The following is a 21047-nucleotide window of genomic DNA, read 5'->3' on the forward strand; positions in this document are numbered from 1 at the left end:
GCTGCCAGCACACCTAGCGATTTTCAAGACACCACCAACTTCCTGAGGAAACTACAGGACATCAATAATCTTCCTGAAAACACCATCCTGGCCACCATGGACACAGAAGCTCTTTACACCAACATTCCACATGAAGACAGATTACAGGCTATCGGGAACACCATCCCCGATGACACCACTGCGTATCTGGTTACAGAACTCTGCAACTTTGTCTCAATTGCAAGTAGTTGTAGGTGAGGACAATTTGTATTTTCAAGTCAGCAGCACAGCCATTGGCACCTGCATGGCCCCACAATATGCCAATGTCTTTATGGCTAACCTTGAACATTTCCTCAGCTCTCACCCTCTAGCTCTCTTACTCTACTTGTACTACATAGTTGACATCTTCATTGTATGGACCCACAGGAAAGAGACTCTTGAAGAATTTCACGGGGATTTCAACAACTTCCACGCCACCATCAACCTCAGCCTGGATTAGTCCACATGAGAGTTCCACTTTCTTGACACTATAGTACAATTACATGACAGACACATTTCCACCACCTTATACCAGAAACCTACTGATCTTCATGCTTCTAGCTTCCATCCAAGACACACTTCTCAATCTATAGTTTACAGCCAAGCCCTAAAATACAACCAAATTTGCTCCAATCCCACAGAGAAACACCTACAGGATCTATATAGAGCATTCTTAAAACCAAAATACCCACCCGGAGAAGTGAAAAAACAGATCGACAGAGCCAGAAGAGTAGCCAGACATAAGCTACTTCAAGACTGGCCAAAAAGAGAAAACAGAATTCCACTTGTCATCACCTACAGCTCACAACTTAAACCCCTCCAACTCATTATCAACAATCTACAACCTATCCTGGAAAATGACCCCTCACTCTCACAGCCTTGGGGGACAGGCCAATCCTCACTTACAGCACACCTCCATCATAATCATCCAGGAACCAGCTCCTGCAATCAGCCCCGGTGCCAACTCTGTCCACACAATCTACACAAGCAATTTCATCACTGGACCCAACCACATCAAAAGCTCATTTAACTGCACATTCACTAGTGTGATCTATGCCATCAAATACCAGCAATGCCCCTCTGCCGTGTATATTGCCTAAACTGGACAGTCTTACAGGAAAGAATTAATGGACATGAATCAGATATCCAAAAAGGCAACACACAGAAATCTGTTGGAGCACACTTTAATCTGCCTGGGCACTCATTAATGGATCTCAATGTCAACGTGTTGTTTCAGGCCAATTCCGCAAGCCAAATACACAGGGAAGCGTTGGAACTTAACTTCATTTACTGGTTTCGGACCCATCACAAAGATATGAATAAAGGCATTACCTGGCTAGCACATTACCTACCACATCCTAATGACTTAAAAAACCAAACAATGGTTCCCTAAGAACAATTTGCACCTTCTCTATCAGCTTCATGTAATATGAGCACTCTAATTCACTATTTTTCCCCTTTCTTCTCCCCCCACCCTCCCATCCCCTATTTATTTTGGAACTGGACTTTTAATACTCCGTTCATCTGAAGAAGTGGAAATCTCCACAGCTTTCTGTGAGCAGCATTGTAACTACTAGCACCTTACACCTGTCAGTGGAGACTTGGTCATAGTTTCACCTTAAACACGAGATCTTTGTTAAAATAAACCATGACAATTACAAGTCTTCCACACAACTTGTGTTCCTGCTTTGTCATCTTTATTTACCAGGAACTGTCACGAATTCTATACAGCACAGAGAGACCTCTAGTGACCAAATAAAATAATGCACATAAACATACCACTACAGCACACAGACTTCCAATCAGCTCAGGTTTGCTATCGCTTTGTTCATTTTAAATTGCATCCTACCTGCTCCGCCATCTCCTGGCTTCCCAGTGGGCAATCTGGTGATTTACACTGATCCCTTCAAAACAAAGAAAACTGGAGAGGTTATCCTCATGGTTTACACTCCAGCCTTGGACATCTCCCTGTAACACTAGTTTGTCATGAACAAGCCCCATGAAGCTGTGCTAGTGCCCAGAATCATGACAGGAGAAACAGCAAACTAAACTAACTGGAATCTACTTTACTTTGGCAGAGTTACACTAGGGATACATTTGGCCTCATGTTTTTATTACACTATTTTCCTCATAGGTACAAGCAACATGAAACCATGTAATTCCAACACAGCCTGGGGAGATCTGTGGAGCCACATGGCTGTATAGCACTTGGTTACCATTAGATCCATTAATGCTATTGCACCATATCCAACTGGCCAGGTGACAGTCCAACCATTCACAAGCAATTACACACAACAGGCCTGGTCCTTAGCTTGTGTAGATCTCCATTGAAGCTGCAGCAGTTCACAGCAGGGAGGATCTGATTTTACAGTTCTCCCTGCAGTCACCCTCAAAATCCTGTTTGAGCTAATGGCTGCTATTCAGCTAGCCTCTTTGAACCAAGCGACAGCTGATAACAAGCATCCTATAAGACGTCGCAACCCATAGAAGCAACCCAACTGGAAACCACACAAAGCATTTCTGAACTAGGCCAGATGTCAGAGAGCTCTGCATAGACCCACTCCATTTCAGAAAATGCAGGAACTGTGACTAGGAGAGAGGTCTCGGGAGTTGGCCCACACATGGGTGCGTAACAGAAACCCTCTCATTCCAGTATGGCTTCGTTCCCTATAGGCGTATATTAATCTTGAGCCTACACATCCCCATGCCGGGTCGTGTTGAGGAAACATGAGAGTGGAAGGTGGACATGTCCAGGAGCAGGGGGACGCCCTCATTGTATTAATTGGCATTGAACAAATAGGTAACAAACGTCAGTGCTCCTGCTCCACTACTCTTGGGCATGTAGGTAGGGCAAGCGCACCATGGAGATATGGCCCTAAAAGCGACCCTCCTCCTGCTGACACACATCGCTGCAGTGTCTCCATTCTGCCCACATTCCATACAATACGATGGGAGCCCAGAAGGAAAAATGAACTCTCCCTCGCTGGTATGTCAGGAGGCATCTTAAAGCTCCACCTTCTCCTCTTAGGCCGCATCCCTGTTAGAGGGCAGAAAGCAACTCGCTGACCATAGTGATTTATGGCAGGCCAGGCTCCCTCAGCTGCACATCAGTTTTTACCTTGGGCTCTTGCAGGCAACTTGAGCCGCACCGGATCAGGATCATGATACCAGACTCACTCCGGGGGCTTCAGTCTTCAAAGATATTTTAAACCAAGCCCACAAGGCCACCCTATGGAAAGCAAGAGATGCCCCCCCTGCATAACAGAATCCTTCTGCCTAAGCAGTAGTTCTGGATTATCCTCTGGGACATTCTCGGATATGGCATGACAGCCCATTCAAGAAGGTCGTAAGCAGGCATAAGAACGGCCAGACTGGGTCAGACCAAAAGTCCATCTAGCCCAGTGTCCTGTCCTCTGACAGTGGCCAATGCCCCAGAAGGAATGAACAGAACAGGGAATCATCAAGTGATCCTTCCCCTGTCACCCATTCCCAGCTTCTGACAAACAGTGGCTAGGGACACCATTCCTACCCATCCTGGCTAATAGCCGCTGATGGAGCTATCGTCCAAGAATTTATCTAGTACTTTTTTGAACCTTGTTAAAGTCCTGGCCTTCACAACATCCTCTGGCAAGGAGTTCCACAGGTTGACTGTGCATTGTGTGAAGAACTACTCCCTTTTGTTTGTTTTAAACCCATGGCCTATTAATTTCATTTGGTGACCCCTAGTTCTTGTGTATGAGAAGGAGTAAATAACACTCTCTCATTTACTTTCCCCACACCAATCATGATTTTTAGACCTCAATCATATCCCCCTTTAGTCATCTCTTCTGCAAGCTGAAAAATTTTGTCCTCACATAGCAACCATTCCATACCCGTAATTACTTTGGTTGCCCTTTTCTGTACCTTTTCCAATTCCAATATATCTTTTCTGAGTTGGGGCAACTACACCTGCATGCAGTTTCAAGATGTGGGTGTACCCACAATCAAACTGGAAAGTTCCCATCATGCTCTCCTACAGTCACTTGTGTGAGATCACCGCTGCTCTTCGTATCACGCACAAAGCCCAGGGCTGCTTCACCTCCCCAGGCCTCAGCCAAACACACACATCGGGTGGGCTAGAGTTACAACAGGCGGTCTGGGTAATGAGTTCCACATGCAAGACAGGGGGAGGGGGTGTATGATATGCAAGGGTCAGCCAGCGTCTGAGAGACTTGAGGACATGTGGGTGAGCAGTGCGAGATGGGGGACGGGATATTTCATAAGGTTGGGATTTACAAAAAAGCCTACAGCTGCAAGTGCTGCTTTAACATGGTCCCTGTGCATGAGTGAAAGGGGGGAGGCGAGAGATGGGGGCGGGGGGCACTAGGAATGCAAGTTATACTCCTGCTCACACCACAGACCTGACTGCAGTCAATGAGCAGGGATTCTTATTTAAAAGGTCTATGGTACAGGGCAGATGGATGTACATATCAGAGCTGCACAAATAGGTTTTTTTGGTTCCTTGGCCAAAAAAAGTGGGAAAATTGCAGGTCAAAGCAAAACCAAATTTCTGTTGCATTTTTTGTGGACCAAAAAAATAAACACAAAATGTCCTGTCAGGTTGAATGACAGGCGTCAGTTGTGAAGTGTTTTATAGTTTAAAAAAAAAAAAAAAAAAAAAAAACCACAACACTACCTGCATTGGAAGTAAATTTTGAATACAAAAAAAAAAATCAAACACGTTTCATTTAAAAATGTTGAAATGAAACATTTTAATTCAAAAAAGAATTGGGCTTCCCCTCCTCCCCCTCCAGTGAAGACAGTTCAGCAAGTTCTCCAAATATTTCAGCCAACCCGAATTGTCAACTTGCAGCAAAAAATAGTTTCAGATAAAAAAAAAGTTGCCCGCTCTGAGGCACATCATAGAGAGAAACTTGGGAGAAAGGCTTGACGCCTCTATCCGGGATGGTGGGGAAGATTCATTCCGACCTCACTGGCAGGCAGAAATGGTCTGTATGTTAAACTGAACAGAGCAGCACTCCAGAAAAAAAACAAGGAAAGGGTGATCACAAAGGTTCAGAGCCAAAATGACAACTGAAGGGAAGGGAGATTGCAGATCAGTCCTAACCTAGGGAGGGGCATGTCTGAGAAAGCCACTCCTGTTGCTTTGAGAGGCGCGGCAGCTGTGGTGAAGGAAGCAATTCTCCTGGGCAGGAGAAAGGGAGAGTCAGATGTAGACTCAAAATCATCTAGAATCCAGCAGTCAATGGAGATGGTTAACAGGCAGGAAAACTTGAGCGGAAGAAACCAGCCCAGAGAGGGGGAAGAGGTTGGCTGTGGAAATACAGGAAGGTTCTTAACTCTATTGAGATCAGCCATGTGCTAGCAGCAATGAGGTGAACAGGAAATGAACGAGTGAGTGCGGCTTTGGAGCTGGCCTGGAGCCCAGGCGAGCTGTGTTCTAACTTGGCCTCCCCGTGTAAGTTCTCTAACAAATGAGAGACGTCACGGGAGACGGAGCAAACCTGTACTGGGGCCCTCTGCCTCATGCCCTCACGGAGTCTCTAAGTGGAGGACGGTTGTGAATGTTTTTCCCTCTCTGGACAATTTTCATGCTGGGATCCTCTGGAAGGGGCTAAACCCGAAAGTGAAGCCAGATGGCCTTGTCTCTTCTCTGCATCAGGCCTAATGGGGCGCAACATAGATAATCCACAGCTGGGAAACAGCAATGCAACACTAATGGACACCACCAGCCAGAGCATGCATTTGTTCTGGCCAGCTAGGTACTTACACAGATTTCGTCGCCACGGGATCCAAGCACCTTCTGAGCATTAATCCTGACTCCTCCATGAACTTGCTGGGTGTCTTGAGTGAGTCAGCTCAGCCCCCCGAGCCTCCAGATTAGCCTGTGTTTGTCCTCACAGGTGATCAAATCTGCATAACACTTTGCTCCCACAACATGCCCAGATGTGGTAAGGAGGGTCACCAACAAGGAAGGGAGAGAAATTGACAGGCAGGGAGGCTGCTATGGGTGTCAGTGGAAACTCCGCAGCTGTATGGGTGGGGGTCACAATTAGTATCTCTGAGGATAACGCGACAATCTAGATTCACCAGCAGGAGCCAAAGCCACCACCCAGGCATGTGAGGTGGCTCTTTGCTGCAGTCCTGAGGACTCCTTGAAGCCCTTTCACGGAGTAGCCACGAGACCTCTGAGGAGCTCAAGGAATAACTCAGCTCCTGGCCTGGACAGCCCGTTACCTCAGAGAACCTGCGAGGGAGAAATGCCATCTCAGGAGTGACTGAGATCCCTGGCCTGCTCACATAGCAGGCTGTAGAAGGCAGATGGCCCCAATGAAACCCTGGCCTCTCACAAGAGATGCAAGAACATCCCTGAGGGTTGGCTGGGATCTGAGATCCATTGCTCCCTGTATTATCCTACAAGACTAGGCATATGCTACCCCAAGCAACAGGCCTGGTTCTCCTCTGCTTTGAGAAACAACGTACATTTCCTTTCCATGCAGAAGATCAGCTCTGCACACGTGGACCTGACAACGCCAGGCCTGGTGCAGTGGAGAGCCAGGCCTGGGAACTTAGCAGGCGCTCAGTTCCAACAATCAGCAGCAAACCTGACCTCTTCCGGCTCCGCAGACTCAACCAAGGGAGAACTCCCTCATCGTTCAGACACTCGGTGCCAGCTTTCCACTCTCGAATCAGTTTTGCAGTAATGCTGGCACCAATGTTTTTCTGCTCTGAGCAACTCTTGGCTCATCACACCAGGTTTAACAAAACCTGCTCTTTAGAATGTTCATGACTGAGCCTATTATATCGTTCCTTTTATTTTGTCCCCACTTTCTCTGATTCAAAAAATAGCTTGTAGGTGGTTTTCTTGCATAATCTGCCTGCTGCTGGAAACGGCAGTGGGCGTGAGGAACAATAGCGACGGGAAGGGTTTATGCCAAGACCCTCTCTTGTATTCAGACACCCAAGTCCCATTAATTTCAGTGGGAATTAGGTACTTTTAGGACTTTGTCTTTTGGAAGAAAGCTCTGACAGAGATGGAACACCAGCAGGAAGGTGCCCTGATTAATGCACAGAGCCACCTTTGGAAGAAAAGCCAGGTGAGGCCATAATTGTACCTGGTCTTTATAAAAGATCACGTAGGGAGGTTCCGAGATCAGTGCTTTAAGTTTCAACACACATATGGCTGAACTCCTTGCACCAAAAGGGGGGGCCAAGGAGCAAGCACCCAGAGTTCCCAATAAGGAACAGAATCCTTTACAGCTGGGAACACCCTTTTGAGGCCTTGGAGGACTCAAGCCAACATCACAAGGTGCTGTGTGCTGAGCCCGAGTGTGACTGGTCTGGTCAGCGCCAAGTCCATAAGTAGATAAGGGAAGGGAAAAACTGGAATCTGACAATTATATACAAGAAAGTTTGTACAAACTCCTAAAGGAAAAAATTTTGTAGAGCAAAGGAGTGTCTGCTGCGCCGTCACTGGTGGCAAGGAACTGAGGGTATTGGGGGGCCAGCAGTGCCTCTTATACCACACCATATAAGGTGCTACTGCAGGGGGCGCCACAGCCAGCCCCCTATGCCTATTGCTGAGGGACAAATGTCCAACAACAGTTCCTGTGGCGAACACACATGCCAACATGGAATGGACAGGAGTACTCAAAAATAATCCATGTTGTCTTGTTTTATACAGCCGATCTTGCATGACCGGCTACAGTGCTCATTAACAGCTTCTGCTTTGTGTCCACTTCTAAAGTGAAATAACCCCCCCCCCTCCCCCAAGGCAGACACCAAGCACCCAGTGTTGGTAACTTACCCGAGAAAGGCACAATAAACTTAAACAGCACTTGTAAATAGCACAACCATACTGCTCCCAGAGTTTAGTCCAGCTTTGGGGCCGCATCTTCCTATCACACTCAGCCTCTGCCAGAGGTATATAAAACACTGTGAAGCCCTCAGGATACTAGGTAATGGAACCACATGAATGTTATGGACAAAGAGAATTGAGAAAGAATAAAGTGTCAGCTGTCTGTGTGTTTGGAAAAGGGAAGAAAACAAAATATAAGCTCTAAATGAAGCATCTCTAAAGAAAACATTCACTTGATGTGCAGCAGCAGTCAAAAAAGCAAACAATACTAGGAACCATTAAAAAAAGAGATAGAAAATAAGAAAGAGAATAACTTATTGCCTCTATAAATCCATGGGACGCCCACATCTTGAATACTGCATACAGATGTAGTTCCTCATCTCAAAAAAGATAGATTGGCATTGGAAAAGGTTCAGAAAAGGGCAACAAAAATGATGGGGGTTTGGAACAGGTGCCATATGAAGAGAGATTAAAAAGACTGGGACTTTTCATCTTAGAAAAGAGGAGACCAAAGAGGATATGATAGAGGTCTATAAAATCATACAGGTATGGAGAAAGTGAAAAGGAAAGGTTATTCACCTGTTCCTAGAATGTAAGAACTAGGAGTCACCAAATGAAATTAATAGGTAGCAGATTTAAAACAAACAAAAGGAAGTTTTTCTTCATGCAGCACAGAGTCAATCTGTGGAACTCCTTTCCAGAGGATATTGTGAAGACTGGGACTTTAACAGGGTTCAAAAAAGAACTAGATAAATTCATGGAGCTTAGGTCCATCAATACTTATTAGCCAAGATGCATAGGAATCGTGCCCCTAGCCTGTGTCAGTCAGAGGCTGGAAATGGATGACAGGAGAGTGATCACTTGATGATTACCTGTTCTGTTCACTCTGTCTGGGGCATCTGGCATTAGCAACTGTAGAAGACAAGATACTGGGCTAGGTGGACCCTTAGTCTGACCCAATATAACCGTTCTTATGTTCTTACATAGCTATACCTAGGAGCAACAAAGAGCTATTGTTTGTAGCTATGGTGTTGGGTAGAGTGGCCTCTGAAACAGAGCTGAAATTCACAGTGCTTCTGCAAATTCCAGCCCATCAGCACTTCTGATGGCAAAATCAGGGCTAAAAATATCCAGTGCCTTCTGCTCTACATGGATTTAAGGTGTACACTCAAAGCCTGAGCCACAGAAGCATACATGCTATTTTGCACATGCATGTAACTGTACATTCTGCATGTCAGACACAGGACGATGCACTGTACAAGTGCCAAGACCGGAGTGCACAGTGACCCAGCCCAAGGCACCATTTATGTGCCATGTCAGCCCCATGCTTGCTCGCTGTGGGAGCGTGGATTTCACCCACCTTGAACAGCCTAACACTAGAATTTCCAACAGGGAATGCCATTAGCTGTTTTGAGGGTACAATTCTTCATGCGCAACGTTAACATTAGAGCTGATCAGAAAATGGAGTCCCAGTTCCAGGGGAAAAAAAACAATGATTTTTTTGAGGGGGGGGGGGGGAAATATTCATTCCAAAATGGGACACAAACCCAAAACCTCAATATTTTTACCTGCAAAGTGGAAGTCCTTAATAATTAATGTAGAAAACCTCAAAACCTTCTCACTGTAGAAGCGTTTTGTTGTTTCCAAAATAAAATAGACTCCCCGGGAGCCAGGCGGCCAAGTAGTCAGGCAAGCTGGCCGGAACTTGCTTCATTGCCATGAAAATGTCATTCACAGCAACACATTCCCGTGGCCGGTTTCAATATGGATGAATCAGCAGGTTTCGTTTGACAGCTCCAGTTGGGACATTGGCAGCGAACGGGTAAGTCTTTGCACCTGCAAAATGCCTCTGCAATGGTGCATGGATAAAGGAGAGGCTTCCTGGGGGGAATCCAGCTCGTAAGAGCCAAACACTGTCGTCTATCCTTCCACTGTTTTGTACCATGCCGCGTAGCACAATCCAGCAGTGCCTGAATAATTCCCGAGGGGTGTGATAATCTGCATCTTCCAAGTGCTTTGAGATCTTTAAGGGCGATAGATCTGGAACTGAATTCCTGCTCAGGATTCAACTGATTTTGGTTGCCAAAATTCTAGCCTCTTTTCTCATATTTGTAAAACTGGCTGTGGAACATCAGCAGCCCAGTGGAGACAGGACACCTGTGTAGCGTGACCGCTCCCTCCCAAACCTGAACAGTATCCATGGAGACAACACTTCAGTGACAATGACTAGTGTGACTTTCGGGGAAAACGGGCAGCTCTGTCCCCCTCCCCCAATCTACTGTACGCTCTAGAAATTAAGACTCAGGAAAGGGACTCTGTGGAGTGGGTCAGAGCAGGAGCAGGGTTAAAAGCACATCCAGCAAGGCAAGCCACCTGCTCTTAACTCAGAGGGAATCTCTCTGCTGCCTTTCCAGGAGCATGTGCTTTACATTCAAACCCCTGATCCTGGAGAATAACCTTGGAAGGGGCCTCTCGAATCAGTGGGCCCAGCCTGGAGCTCAAAAGGCTCTGCACCATGGCCAAATACATCTCTGCTCTCTGCAAACGCACCCTGCAACGAGCAGAGATCTAGCGGCACAGATCGTGTGGACCTTGGGGGTAGGTGAATAGACACATCCCCTCAAAATGTGCTTCCATTTATTCCCTGTCAGGGCCTGATTCTCACTCATACTTGGGCCTGGTCTACATATAACCTGGCACTTGTTCATGGCTTTAAACTGATTTAGTTCAACTGCTGTAGACCCCTGGGGGTCAGCCAAGCAGCAAGGAAGCTAAATCAATAATGGCCATTTTAAAACCTGTTTCCACCCAGGAGTATGTACAAGTTTAAACTAGTTTACAAATCTAGGTTAATGAAATCACTGTGGATTGATCAACATACAAGGCAACAAGACTCTAAACCAGTCTGGTTGAATGACAGGGCCTTTTGATGGGTGTAAATGGACCTTTATGCAGCCAAAGTGATTTAAACAGCGGCAAAGTGAAAGTGACAATCAGGGTCTCCTGAGCTGTGTAACTTGCTCATTTGAAAAAGGGAGAGGTGATACAGGGATGGTGTCCCTGGCCTCTGTTTGCCATAAGCTGGGAATGGGCGACAGAGGAGGGATCATTTGATGGTTCCCTCCCTCTGGGGCACCTGGTATTGGCCACGGTTGGAGGGTAGGATACTGAGCTAGATGGATCTTTGCTCTGGCCATTTTTATGTTTTTGTGCACTGCAATGTTTGCATTGGAAAAGGTGACCCACCAAACCGTACTCAAGGATTCAGTTTGCTTTGATAAAAGAGCTAACATTTGCATGTAAAAGCTCCCATTACCGGGTAAATCCGAGAAACAGACAAATCTCATACTCTGGGCATGGGCCAAAAGCAAGGATTTAACGAGCACCCTCATGGGATGGGCGATGCTTCCTCTGTTGCTGTCTCGATCGTATCTGCAAACAAACGAGATAGCTAGGCTGAAAACCTAGCACCTTCTCCGAGGGCTGGAAAACACCCTCAGTCCATCACGCAGCTGCTCACGCACTTGTGAAGACTGGCTGGCTGCAGGCAGATTGCCATTTCTTCATCTCCAGGACCAACTCCTTGCTTTGGTTTGGCCCAACCAACTCAAGGTCAACACCTGCTTGTTGTATTATTCCCGGGAATTTAAATGGGATTCTTCAGGTTGCCAACTGTCTCACTATGCTTTTGTGGCATCTACTACAATGGTGCTACAATCTCAGCTAGGCCTTCTACGCATTAGCAGGATAATACAAGTAATAACTGGAGACAATTGTTCAAACAAAGGTTTGTAGTCCTGCGGCGTCAACTCTCTCAGGACCTAATGTGTTGGAGACAGAAAATGCCCCAAGCCCCCGTGTGCCTGCAAGTGAGCAAGATACCCATTTCCAGCATCTAAAAGGAAGCCCTGGCTTCTCCAGCCAGACGGGCTCTCCTGCCCCATTCATTGAGGGATGCCATAGTATGGAGTCCATGCCAGGGCATTCACTTTCAGACTGGTGTGCAGAGTTTACTGCTAATTTAAGCAGCGCTGAGTCCAATATGGCACCTGAACCGCTCTGATAACGCAAACCCTCGATGGAAAATCCATCCCTGGCTTTTAACTTTAAGATGTGGAGACACAGCAAGGGGCCTTCGTTTGAATGTAGGCGCTCAATGTCTAGCGGAAAAAACATAGTGCATGACTTCAAAGGAGCTTCGTCGCTTTAATAGGCGGCAGAAAACGGCAAATGGCCCCCAAATCATTTTGCCAATTTCCAGTGCTATTAAATATAATCATCTCTGCTCCCTTTAATCTTTGCTTCCCTTCTGGGACCTGGCAACAAAGGAAGTGCAGTAATGAGAAGCAAAGGCAAGCTGTAATTGCAGCAGAGAATGTAACCTCCTAAACACGCTGTCAAACGGCAATAGACTCAACTTTTTATAGCAGGAGGGGGCGGCCTTGGAGGCAGGGAGCTCAGGGATGCTCATGGCCCAAAAGAAAGAGGGGAAGAGCCCAGTCCACCAGTGGCTAAGCTTGGGTACCTTTATCTGCATGGGACGACGCTCTGCTATTAGAATAACTCCACGGAAATCAAGGGCACTTCACCTGGCCCCACACATGGGGATTAAGAAACGAGAACAAATGCAAACTCAAAAGTGCAGATGTGAAGCAGCCAGCTCTCTGTGCCACTTGAACTGTGGTGTGATCCTCCCCAACCCTCAGAGCTGCCTGGAGTGCACCCCATAGCACTCCAATGGCAAGTTAAGGGTCCAGGGCTCCAGACACTCCCACAGTAGCAGCCAGGAGTCCTGGGCCCTTTGGAATCACTGGGCCCCAGGACAATTCCCCTTTTGCCTTCCCCGTACCACCAGTCCTGTCTGGTTAACTTCACATCAAGTGTGTGTTTGTGGGGCAACACTCCACCGATCAGTCCCTTGTGAGAGCCAGTGATCTTATAAATAACAGACCACATGCACGTCAGTCCCCCTCAGGCAACATTAAACAAGATCTTAAAAAAGCTTGGCGGTGGTGGGGAATTGATCTTTCAGCAAAAGCTGAAACGGCATTACAGCTCTTCCCGTAACTGGCTGCTTCCTCAGCCCGGCCATGGTTTGATGCAATATTTGGACAAGGACATCTTGGCTCCTTGGTCGATGAATCCCCTATACTTAACTGCCACATTTCTCACAACTCAAGACCAGACATTGCAGCTTGAGCACCGGGGCTTGATCCCGCCTTCCCGCTGAAGGCAAACCCCTCTGGCCAGCACTAAATATCACACTCCCACTTTCGCAGCCTCCTGGCACCTGATCTGCTGGACCTCAGCTCCCTTTAGGCCTTGCATCTGTCTCCTCTTGGCCGCTTTCCCTATCAACCGAGCCCTTTAGCGCAGGGATCACATTCCGCCCAGCCAGTCTAAAGGGTCAGACATCTAGTTGTCAGTACTCAGCGAGCCGGAAGCAGCCTGGACCGGGAATGCAGATTTCCTTTTGGTATGGGGAAGCAGTGTGGGTTAGTGGACGTGACTGAAGGGGAGCCAGGAGACCTCCTCTGCCAATGGCCTCCTAGGTGACCATGAGCAGGTCACGTCCCTTCGCCGTGCCTTTTCTCCATTCCCCGTCTGTTTATGCTGTAAGGGGCACGGGCGGTCGGACTGCGCGCAGGTACGGCACCCAGCACAGCTAGGCTGCAATCTTAAACGGGGCAGCTGGCTGCCCCCCAGCAATTCTGCCCTTTTCAAGGGGCACTGGTGAACTGAAGGGGGCTGGGTCCATGCAGACACTCCTTTGCTATCCCAAACTTCTCCCTGGAAGTTGGATGGCTCTCTAGGCCTACAATGCAGGGCCAGACATTTTCGGGACCAGCTACAACTGAATTTCTACCCAAGCAGCTTTCCAGGAAGAAGATCCCCTCCCAACGTGCCCCAACACGGGCCAAGCAAGCTGCCCAGGGAACAGGCCATTACTCTGCCATGGCAGACGAACAGTGTGGTGTCCTCACCTGTCCCCCTGGAGGGAGCGCTGCCCCACCCCTGAGGCTGCCTTGAAAAGCAGGTTACAGGACACAGCTTCTCCTTTGATTTAGATTGTCACAGCAAGAGTCAAAGGGGAGCTCACTCAAATGGCCACCAGGCTGCCAGGGGGAGGAAAGATGCTATTTAGGCTCCCTGTGACTTTCCACTCTGCCCCCCCGCCACACAACCCCACTGGGAATGCCAAAAGAGCAGGGGTTGGAGAAGGCTGGAGAATCCACGGTAAGGCAGGGAGGTAACATGACCAACGGAGAGCCCCTCAATACAGCCTCACTGGCCCGCAGACCCACTGGGGCTTACCTGTAGGAGCTGGCTCCTCACTCGTCAGCATCAGTCCTGACGATTCCCATTCCATGCTGTCACTGCACGTGGGGACGAACTTCGCAGGCTCCGGCGAGGAGACAGGTAAGCAAGGGTCCAAAAGGAAGCTGTGCTACTGGAGGGAGAGCGCCGAGATAGCAGGGAAGGGCTGGACTTTACATGCCCAGCCATTCTCCTTGGATCTCAGGACACATACAAGCCTCAAGGAGCAAAACCCCTGGACAAAGGCCCAAAGGGCAAAGTCAAACACACGGGCTCTAGGCAGCTCAAAAACTCCCCCCAGACTCTTCAGACCCAAGGTGTCCAACCACGTTAGTGGCTACTGCTATAGCAAACTAGCCTCACTCAACTGGTCAAATAGCCACTGGCGGCTAGCTTGTTGGACACCACGGTTTTAGACGGCCTGGCAGTTTACACAGCGATCACACCCACTAGTGCTGATCCAGTGAAGAAAGCTACCAGTTTCACCAGCTGCATACGAACAGAAGCAGTAACAGGCCAGTTCAAAAGCTATAGCCAGGATTTAATCCTTTGACTCTGTCCTGGGACTGGCAGTCCTGAGATTGTTACACCGCCAACGCCTGGCACCAAGCACTCATTTGTCCTAAAGCACTCATTTGAGCCTGCTGCTTGCAGCCAGGTAACAGCTTGGATCAATTCTTGTCCTCCACCTTCTCCCCCAACATTTACTGCTGCCTTTACCAACCTTTTTTTTTTTTTAATCATTTGGTATCTGTTAGAAGTAACACATCTCTCTCTCTCTCTCTCTCTCTCTCTCCCCAAGGCAAAGCTTTGAGTCTTCTGAGCCAAGCCCAACCTTGTGGTATAGCTATACAGTACAACCTTGCTTCTTGAGCAGTGGGGAAGCAATTCAGGAGCGACAGCCAGCCTGGTGTGTCTGCAGTTAGCATGTGGTGGCTGGCCACATGGATAATGTACCCCCTGGGCATCATGTTCCTCTATTACTGCATCCAGGGGGTGACTTCGCAGAAGGGTAGGAAGCAATGACCTTTCCCTGAAACTGGGGTTTCCTGTGGATCCCATTCATTGAATCTACACAGCAAGGTGGTGAAACAATTAAAGAAATCCAGAGACCCTTCTCACTTGTTCTGGCTTTATCTAAACTGCCAAGTGAACAACAAAACTGTTGGCATTCACAGGCGCTTAAAAAGGCCCCTCCGCCCCCAGACAAAAGTTTTGCTGCAGCAGCTCCTTGTGACAGCTCTCCTGTTGACATGAATCCTGCTCGGAGGGGGCAAAAAGTACTTTGTCAGCAATAGTGCCAACCAACAGCGTTCACACTGCCAGACTTTTAGCAACACTGCTGTGTCCGCACGGCCATGTTGCTAAAAGCTGTGTAGTGTAGACAATGCCTCTGTTTCAGCAGTGATGACGGTTTCCCCTCCATTAAATAAAAACAAAACAAAAAAAAGCGCATCAGGAAAGTCACGGTCCATGGTAAATTGCAGGAGCGTGCACGAAGGTCCGTTTTTCCTCTTTCCAGTAAAGCGTATGCAAGTGTGACAATGGAAACTTTCCTGAGAGCAGCAGCCGACGTGTTTGTATAGGCCCACGCTGGGGGAAGTCTGAATGGAACAACTCCCAGACAGCTGTTAGGAAAATACTCGCCGAGGGAGTGTAAAAGGGAAGTGAAGCAACGCTAAATCCCATCCAGGCAGCTATTCTGCAAAGTAGGAAATTAACCCTTCCAGCAGGCAAACCAGCACACTTCCCAAAAGATGCTGCTCCTCCACTGTGTCGCAAGCTTGCAAAATGATTTAGACCTACTGCTTAGTCGCCATTTTCAGGAACACATACTGATAGGGGTGGCCTGCTCACAGTTTAGCCGTACCAAGAGTCACTGTGCTCTTGGACTGAAGAGGCAGTAACAACTTGGAAGTGCATTACTGGGCGTGTGAAAAATGCCTGCAAGGAGTAGTAATTACCAAGGGGAACAGAGTGATAGGATGCTGGGCATTGTGCGGTTTGGGTGTTAATGAAGAATACAGGGGATTCCCCGCACATGCTGTGCTACTGGAGAGGAAGGAGTGTGTGTCTTAAGTGATGCACTGAGCATAAAGTAGTTTGGAGTGTTCACTGGGAAAGGCAACAATCTCCCAAACATTTCAGTCTGAAAGCCTTAGAGTCAGTCATTCCCGCTGAAAGCAAGCGAATGGAGAGGTGGGAAATCTGTAACACAACAATGGCTTAACTTGCTGCCGTTAGAAAGATGAACCAACGAATGCTTAAAAAGAATTGACTCCAAATATTAGTTCTCTCCCCCTTTACAAAATACCATTGTATTCAGATCCATCATTCGCCCTCCTGTAGAGCCCAAAGCACATTACAAAGTTGTGCCATCCCTATTTTAGAGGCTGGGAAACAGAGTTAGAGATAACAGACCTCCCTGCTGTTCCATTTCAGAGATGGGAACAGAAACTAGACATCATGGCGCGCAGTCCAGCATGTTATTGACAGCAAAAGATTGGCTCCAGGCAAGCCAGCTGTTGGTTGGGTTCTGTTTTCCCCTGGTTTCACGTGAGCCATCCATGATCTCCACTTCAAACCAGTGCAGTGTGGGAAACAATCGAATAAGTCATCCTGTTGGAAATTCACCTGACACAAGGGACCTTTTTTAAAAGCTGGAGAAAAATTGCACCTCTTCTGTTTTAGCATCACAAAGCAGTTACTTCAAGTTGCTTGTGCTTTGAAGAGCCAGTTTATTTTTAAAAAATTACATCTACACTAAAATTAAGAGACCAAGAAAATGCGTGATTTGTACTGCCAGGTTGGTGAGGACAAGTACAGCTTCTTCATCGAGTTTAATCCTATTTTTTAGTTTGCTGACGGATGTCTGGTTATGACACTGTGGCTAGAGGTAATTTCTGCTGGGCATCCAGCCTCTAACCCAGAACAATCAGCATCATAGTGCTCATTGCTTTTACCTACTGGGTTATGAGCTAAACTGTGGTCTCTCTCCAACTCCAGCTCCCAGACAGGAAGGAAAGTGGGCAGTGCATGAAGATTCTTGCGTTTTCACAGATCATGCTTATGTTTAACATGCTCCATACCCAGATCAGCCAAAAATCCATTTGCTGCAGCCTCCAGGCATATGTACTCCCCTAGAGACCAATCTCGGCACAAAGAACTGTTGCTAAAAGTTTAGTGAGGTCATATGTCTGGCAAATATAATGGCAACAAATTAAACTACTTTTTTAAGAACTTGGCTTCGGGTTTGCCTTGGAGATCCAAAACAAAATCCTTAACCCTTGGCTGTCCTACCATGAGTCACTCAGAGCAAAATCGGCAAAACAAGCCCTTCTCACACTGTATAGTTGTATATTTTGGAATAAAATTACAACCCACTCCCCCCTCACTCACTCATCTACTCAACTGCTTCCTGAAATAAGAGTTTTGCAAAGTGGTCATTATAGATTTTCCAATGCCATGAAAATGCTAAATTTAAAAGTGCAGGTCGATGTAAATCACTCAGGAAGATATTTTGTTCTAATGTTCTGTTAAGAGGCTTTGTCAGCCTTTGAGATCACAGAAACTTGGAGCTACACTGGTAACTTGAAGTGTGGAATTTCCAAAACAGTTTAAACGAGTTAAGAGGACAGGTCTCACTGAAAACCCATGGCACTCCTGTTTCTAACTTAGGCAGGTGCTTTTGCGAATACAGCCTCTAATGCTCAGGAGAAAAATTTGAAATTTATTGATCCAGAGCATTTTTAGCTGAAAGCTCAATAGAAAGAAGCCACCTCAGAACATATATTAGACATGTCTACAACATCATTATTCTTCTAAATCAGTTATAATGCAAGTTGTGTACACATATACCCTTGGAAATTAGTTCATCTTAAAAACTAAAAGGAAAAGAGTCTACATAAAACATTATATTCATATTGATTTTATTGAAAGCTTCCATAAAAATATTATACAAAATGCGTAGGTCTCCAAGACATTAATATATTTACACCATTAAGAGCAATACAAAACTACATTTCATAAAGTTTGAAGGGAAAAAGCACTTAAAAGTCAAGAAACTGAAGAAAATTGAAACCTAACTTAAATAAAAGAATGTTCAAGACATTTCAATTCAACTGATAAGATCCAATTACAAGTTCTCAATGCATGAAACCACTTTCCATTCTAATAATTTCTACCAATCAAATTAGATCAGGTTAGGAATAATTCTTCTTTAAAAGCAGATTTTCCTTTTCTTTATTTCCTTTCTCCATCAGTGAAAATGATGTAATGGATCCACAGCAGAAGGCCACTGAAAGCTTCTAGAAAGCGTATAAAAATATGGTTAAGGGAAAAAATATCACTGGATTGATTCCAGAAGATTCATTTGAGTGAAAATAGTGATTTCTCAGATTCAGAGCTTGGAAATGGAGAAAACAAGTATTCTTAGTCTGTGGTTCTGCAGAAAAATTCAAATTCATCATCCAAAGATGCTTGGAAACAAAGCAAAGCTACTAAGTGCTTGTAAACCAAAATGGTGCTGAGAGTGAAAGTGAAACAAGATTTGTCAAAAAGTGGAAATAAGCAGTCCTGTCAGAATTAACAAGACTTTGATAGAATTCAGGTGGACAGAGCCTTACTTGGAATCAGGTGCCAGGAAACGGGCTAGTTTTACATGCCAACCAGGCCTCTGGCACACTCCCATATTGCACAGAGCACGTCTGGAGATGGCAGGATTTGGGAACGATGTGGGAGAGGAACGAGACCAGGAGTCAACACAAGTGTCATTGAATGGGTCAGAAATGCAGCAGCTAGAAGTGTGTCAGTAGCCAGGTGAGGCTGGGACTCCTTCAGCTCAAAGCAAAATGCTGCACTACAGTTCTGCTATTTATCTGCCTCTACACAACTCCCTTAGAAATGAATGAAATATATCAAGAAGAAAGTTTCTTGGGACCGTATGGTCTCTCATTGCTGGTGCCTCTCATCTTGCCCTTGGGCCCTGCTATTTTCATTCTCTACACATGTGTAAGAGAGGCGTAGATCCCATACACTAGAATAGTCATGGTGCAAAGGACATTCATTCAGATTTTAAAGAGATTTTCATCCAATTGTCTAGCAGCCATCTGGGACTTGGGGGAGGCAGAACCTTCTAAAAGCAGGAGTCACATTCCCCATTTGAGGCTTGCTACTGTTTCAGAACAGAGGTGTGCATCCGCTACTGGGGCACTCTTTGCCTGTGAGCAAATGCGCCCCCCCCCCCCAGCGCACATAGCCACAACAGAGCAGCAACTCTGGTACAGCACATGCAAGATGCTCCACATTCCCCACATGCTCAGATTCATCCATTTAACTCAGCAGCAACAGCTCTGAAAAGCTAGGGTCTGCACTCCACACTTGCGCTCTGACTAGAGCCAGCACTAGGCATAAGTAGACTCAGTATAACTCCTGCCACTCAGGGGGCTGAATAAGCCACCCCCCAAGTGAAGTAGATTACACCACTGACCTAAGCACTGACATAGCTACTGCTACTCAGGGAGGTGGAGGAATTATGCCAATGGGAGAGATCTCCCCTGTCAGCAGAGCATCTACACTAGCAGAGTTACACCTCTGCTGCTGTAGCAATTCTAGTGTACACTAGCCCCAAATAAGTGCCTAGGGCCCCAAGCAGCTCAAAGAAACCCCATTCACTGATGTATCATAAGGCAAAAAAATATTCTTGCTTGGGGCCTCCAATGGCCTAGCAATGCCTCTGCTCAACAGGGAGGTCACTCAAAGGATCACAAGCTGTTAGTCGTGTTTAGTGAAATAATTTTATTATTACAGTAACAAAATGTGTATTTACAGACCCTATTGGCTATACATTTTATTTCAATACAGTAAGTAATTCCAGCTGTTAAAAATGATTAGAAACACACAAACAAACCCCCAGGCCTCCAGACCACTCCGGCTTGGTCAGCCCCTTGTAGAATCAATTCCCTTTGCTGTGCATGAGCTTCTGCTGGTTCTCAAGACATTCCTTAAGCTTGTCCTCGGTCAGCGTCAGTCTCTGCTCCAGAATGGAAACGGTCTGCACAGTGAAACAGGAAAACGCAGAGAGCTGCTGAACGATACATGAAGATAAGCCGCACGCTGTGCGCTTGCTGTTAGTACAGCTGCCAAACACAATGGATCACAAGCTCTTGCAGCTCTGTGCTCCACAATCAGGGCTTCCAAAGGGCTCGATGCTCAGCAACCTCTGTTGAGGATAATGGGAGCTTGCTGAGCTCATCTGAAAACCTGGCCTTAGTTATGGGCGCTGAGCGGCCTCACAGAATGGGCCCAGACTTCCTCTTCACTCCCTCCCTTCTTTGGGGAGAGTGTGGTGTCCTTTTGTACCTAGACAATTTGGGCCAAATACCAGAGAGCTCATTTAAGAGGTGCTCACTAAGCCCCTGGCATACAGATGTTTTCAATAGTTTCTCTCTTTTTGGACCTGTTGTCTTGCATTTCATCTCTCAGTTCCAATTCTTTTCTCCTTTCCTGGCTGCTGTGCCACTTGGGCTGCTGACTTATGACAAACAGACAGACCAGAAATTAACTGACAGACAAGGAGTCTAGAGTAGACAATTACAAAAACAATGGTAAATATTCTTCGACATGGTTAGCTGAACACTGCATTTGTGCCCTCTAACAGACTGTGATTAATGCCTTATAAATATCACTAGCTCTTTATCGGAGCTCTAAAATCTAGATCCTGCATACTTTGCATGTCTGTGAGCATATTTGAATAACAAGGAGACACTTTTCTGCTGGAAGTCATTTATTGATTACTTTGAAGTAATCAAAGATAGTCAGCAACATAAAAGTGCATTTCAAGGGCACTAGAGCA

At 46.6% G+C, this 21047-nt stretch overlaps 1 protein-coding gene and 1 long non-coding RNA gene across 6 annotated transcripts in view; one reads left to right on the forward strand and one right to left on the reverse strand.

The window, feature by feature from the left end:
• The window catches only part of POC1A (POC1 centriolar protein A), a 163404-nt gene that overhangs the window by 58406 nt on the left and 83951 nt on the right, over positions 1-21047 (reverse strand). Inside the window, exon 11 of one of the 4 annotated variants that reach the window (XM_075939430.1) lies at positions 19971-20246. The exons of 2 other annotated variants lie outside the window; for them this stretch is intronic. In XM_075939430.1, the coding sequence (XP_075795545.1) occupies positions 20148-20246 (99 nt within the window). In that variant the 3' untranslated portion in view covers positions 19971-20147. Of the gene's footprint in view, positions 1-19970; positions 20727-21047 lie in introns of those variants that run through there. One more of the 4 variants, XM_075939432.1, reaches the window with a different exon arrangement.
• LOC142830963 (uncharacterized) overlaps positions 1-21047 on the forward strand; it is a 53434-nt gene that overhangs the window by 7149 nt on the left and 25238 nt on the right. For both annotated transcript variants that reach the window (XR_012906535.1, XR_012906536.1), the window contains exon 2: positions 9614-9698. This is a non-coding gene — a long non-coding RNA (uncharacterized LOC142830963). The remainder of the gene's footprint in view (positions 1-9613; positions 9699-21047) is intronic.

Source organism: Pelodiscus sinensis, chromosome 11 (assembly GCF_049634645.1).
Source record: "Pelodiscus sinensis isolate JC-2024 chromosome 11, ASM4963464v1, whole genome shotgun sequence".
Lineage (NCBI taxonomy): Eukaryota > Metazoa > Chordata > Testudines > Trionychidae > Pelodiscus > Pelodiscus sinensis.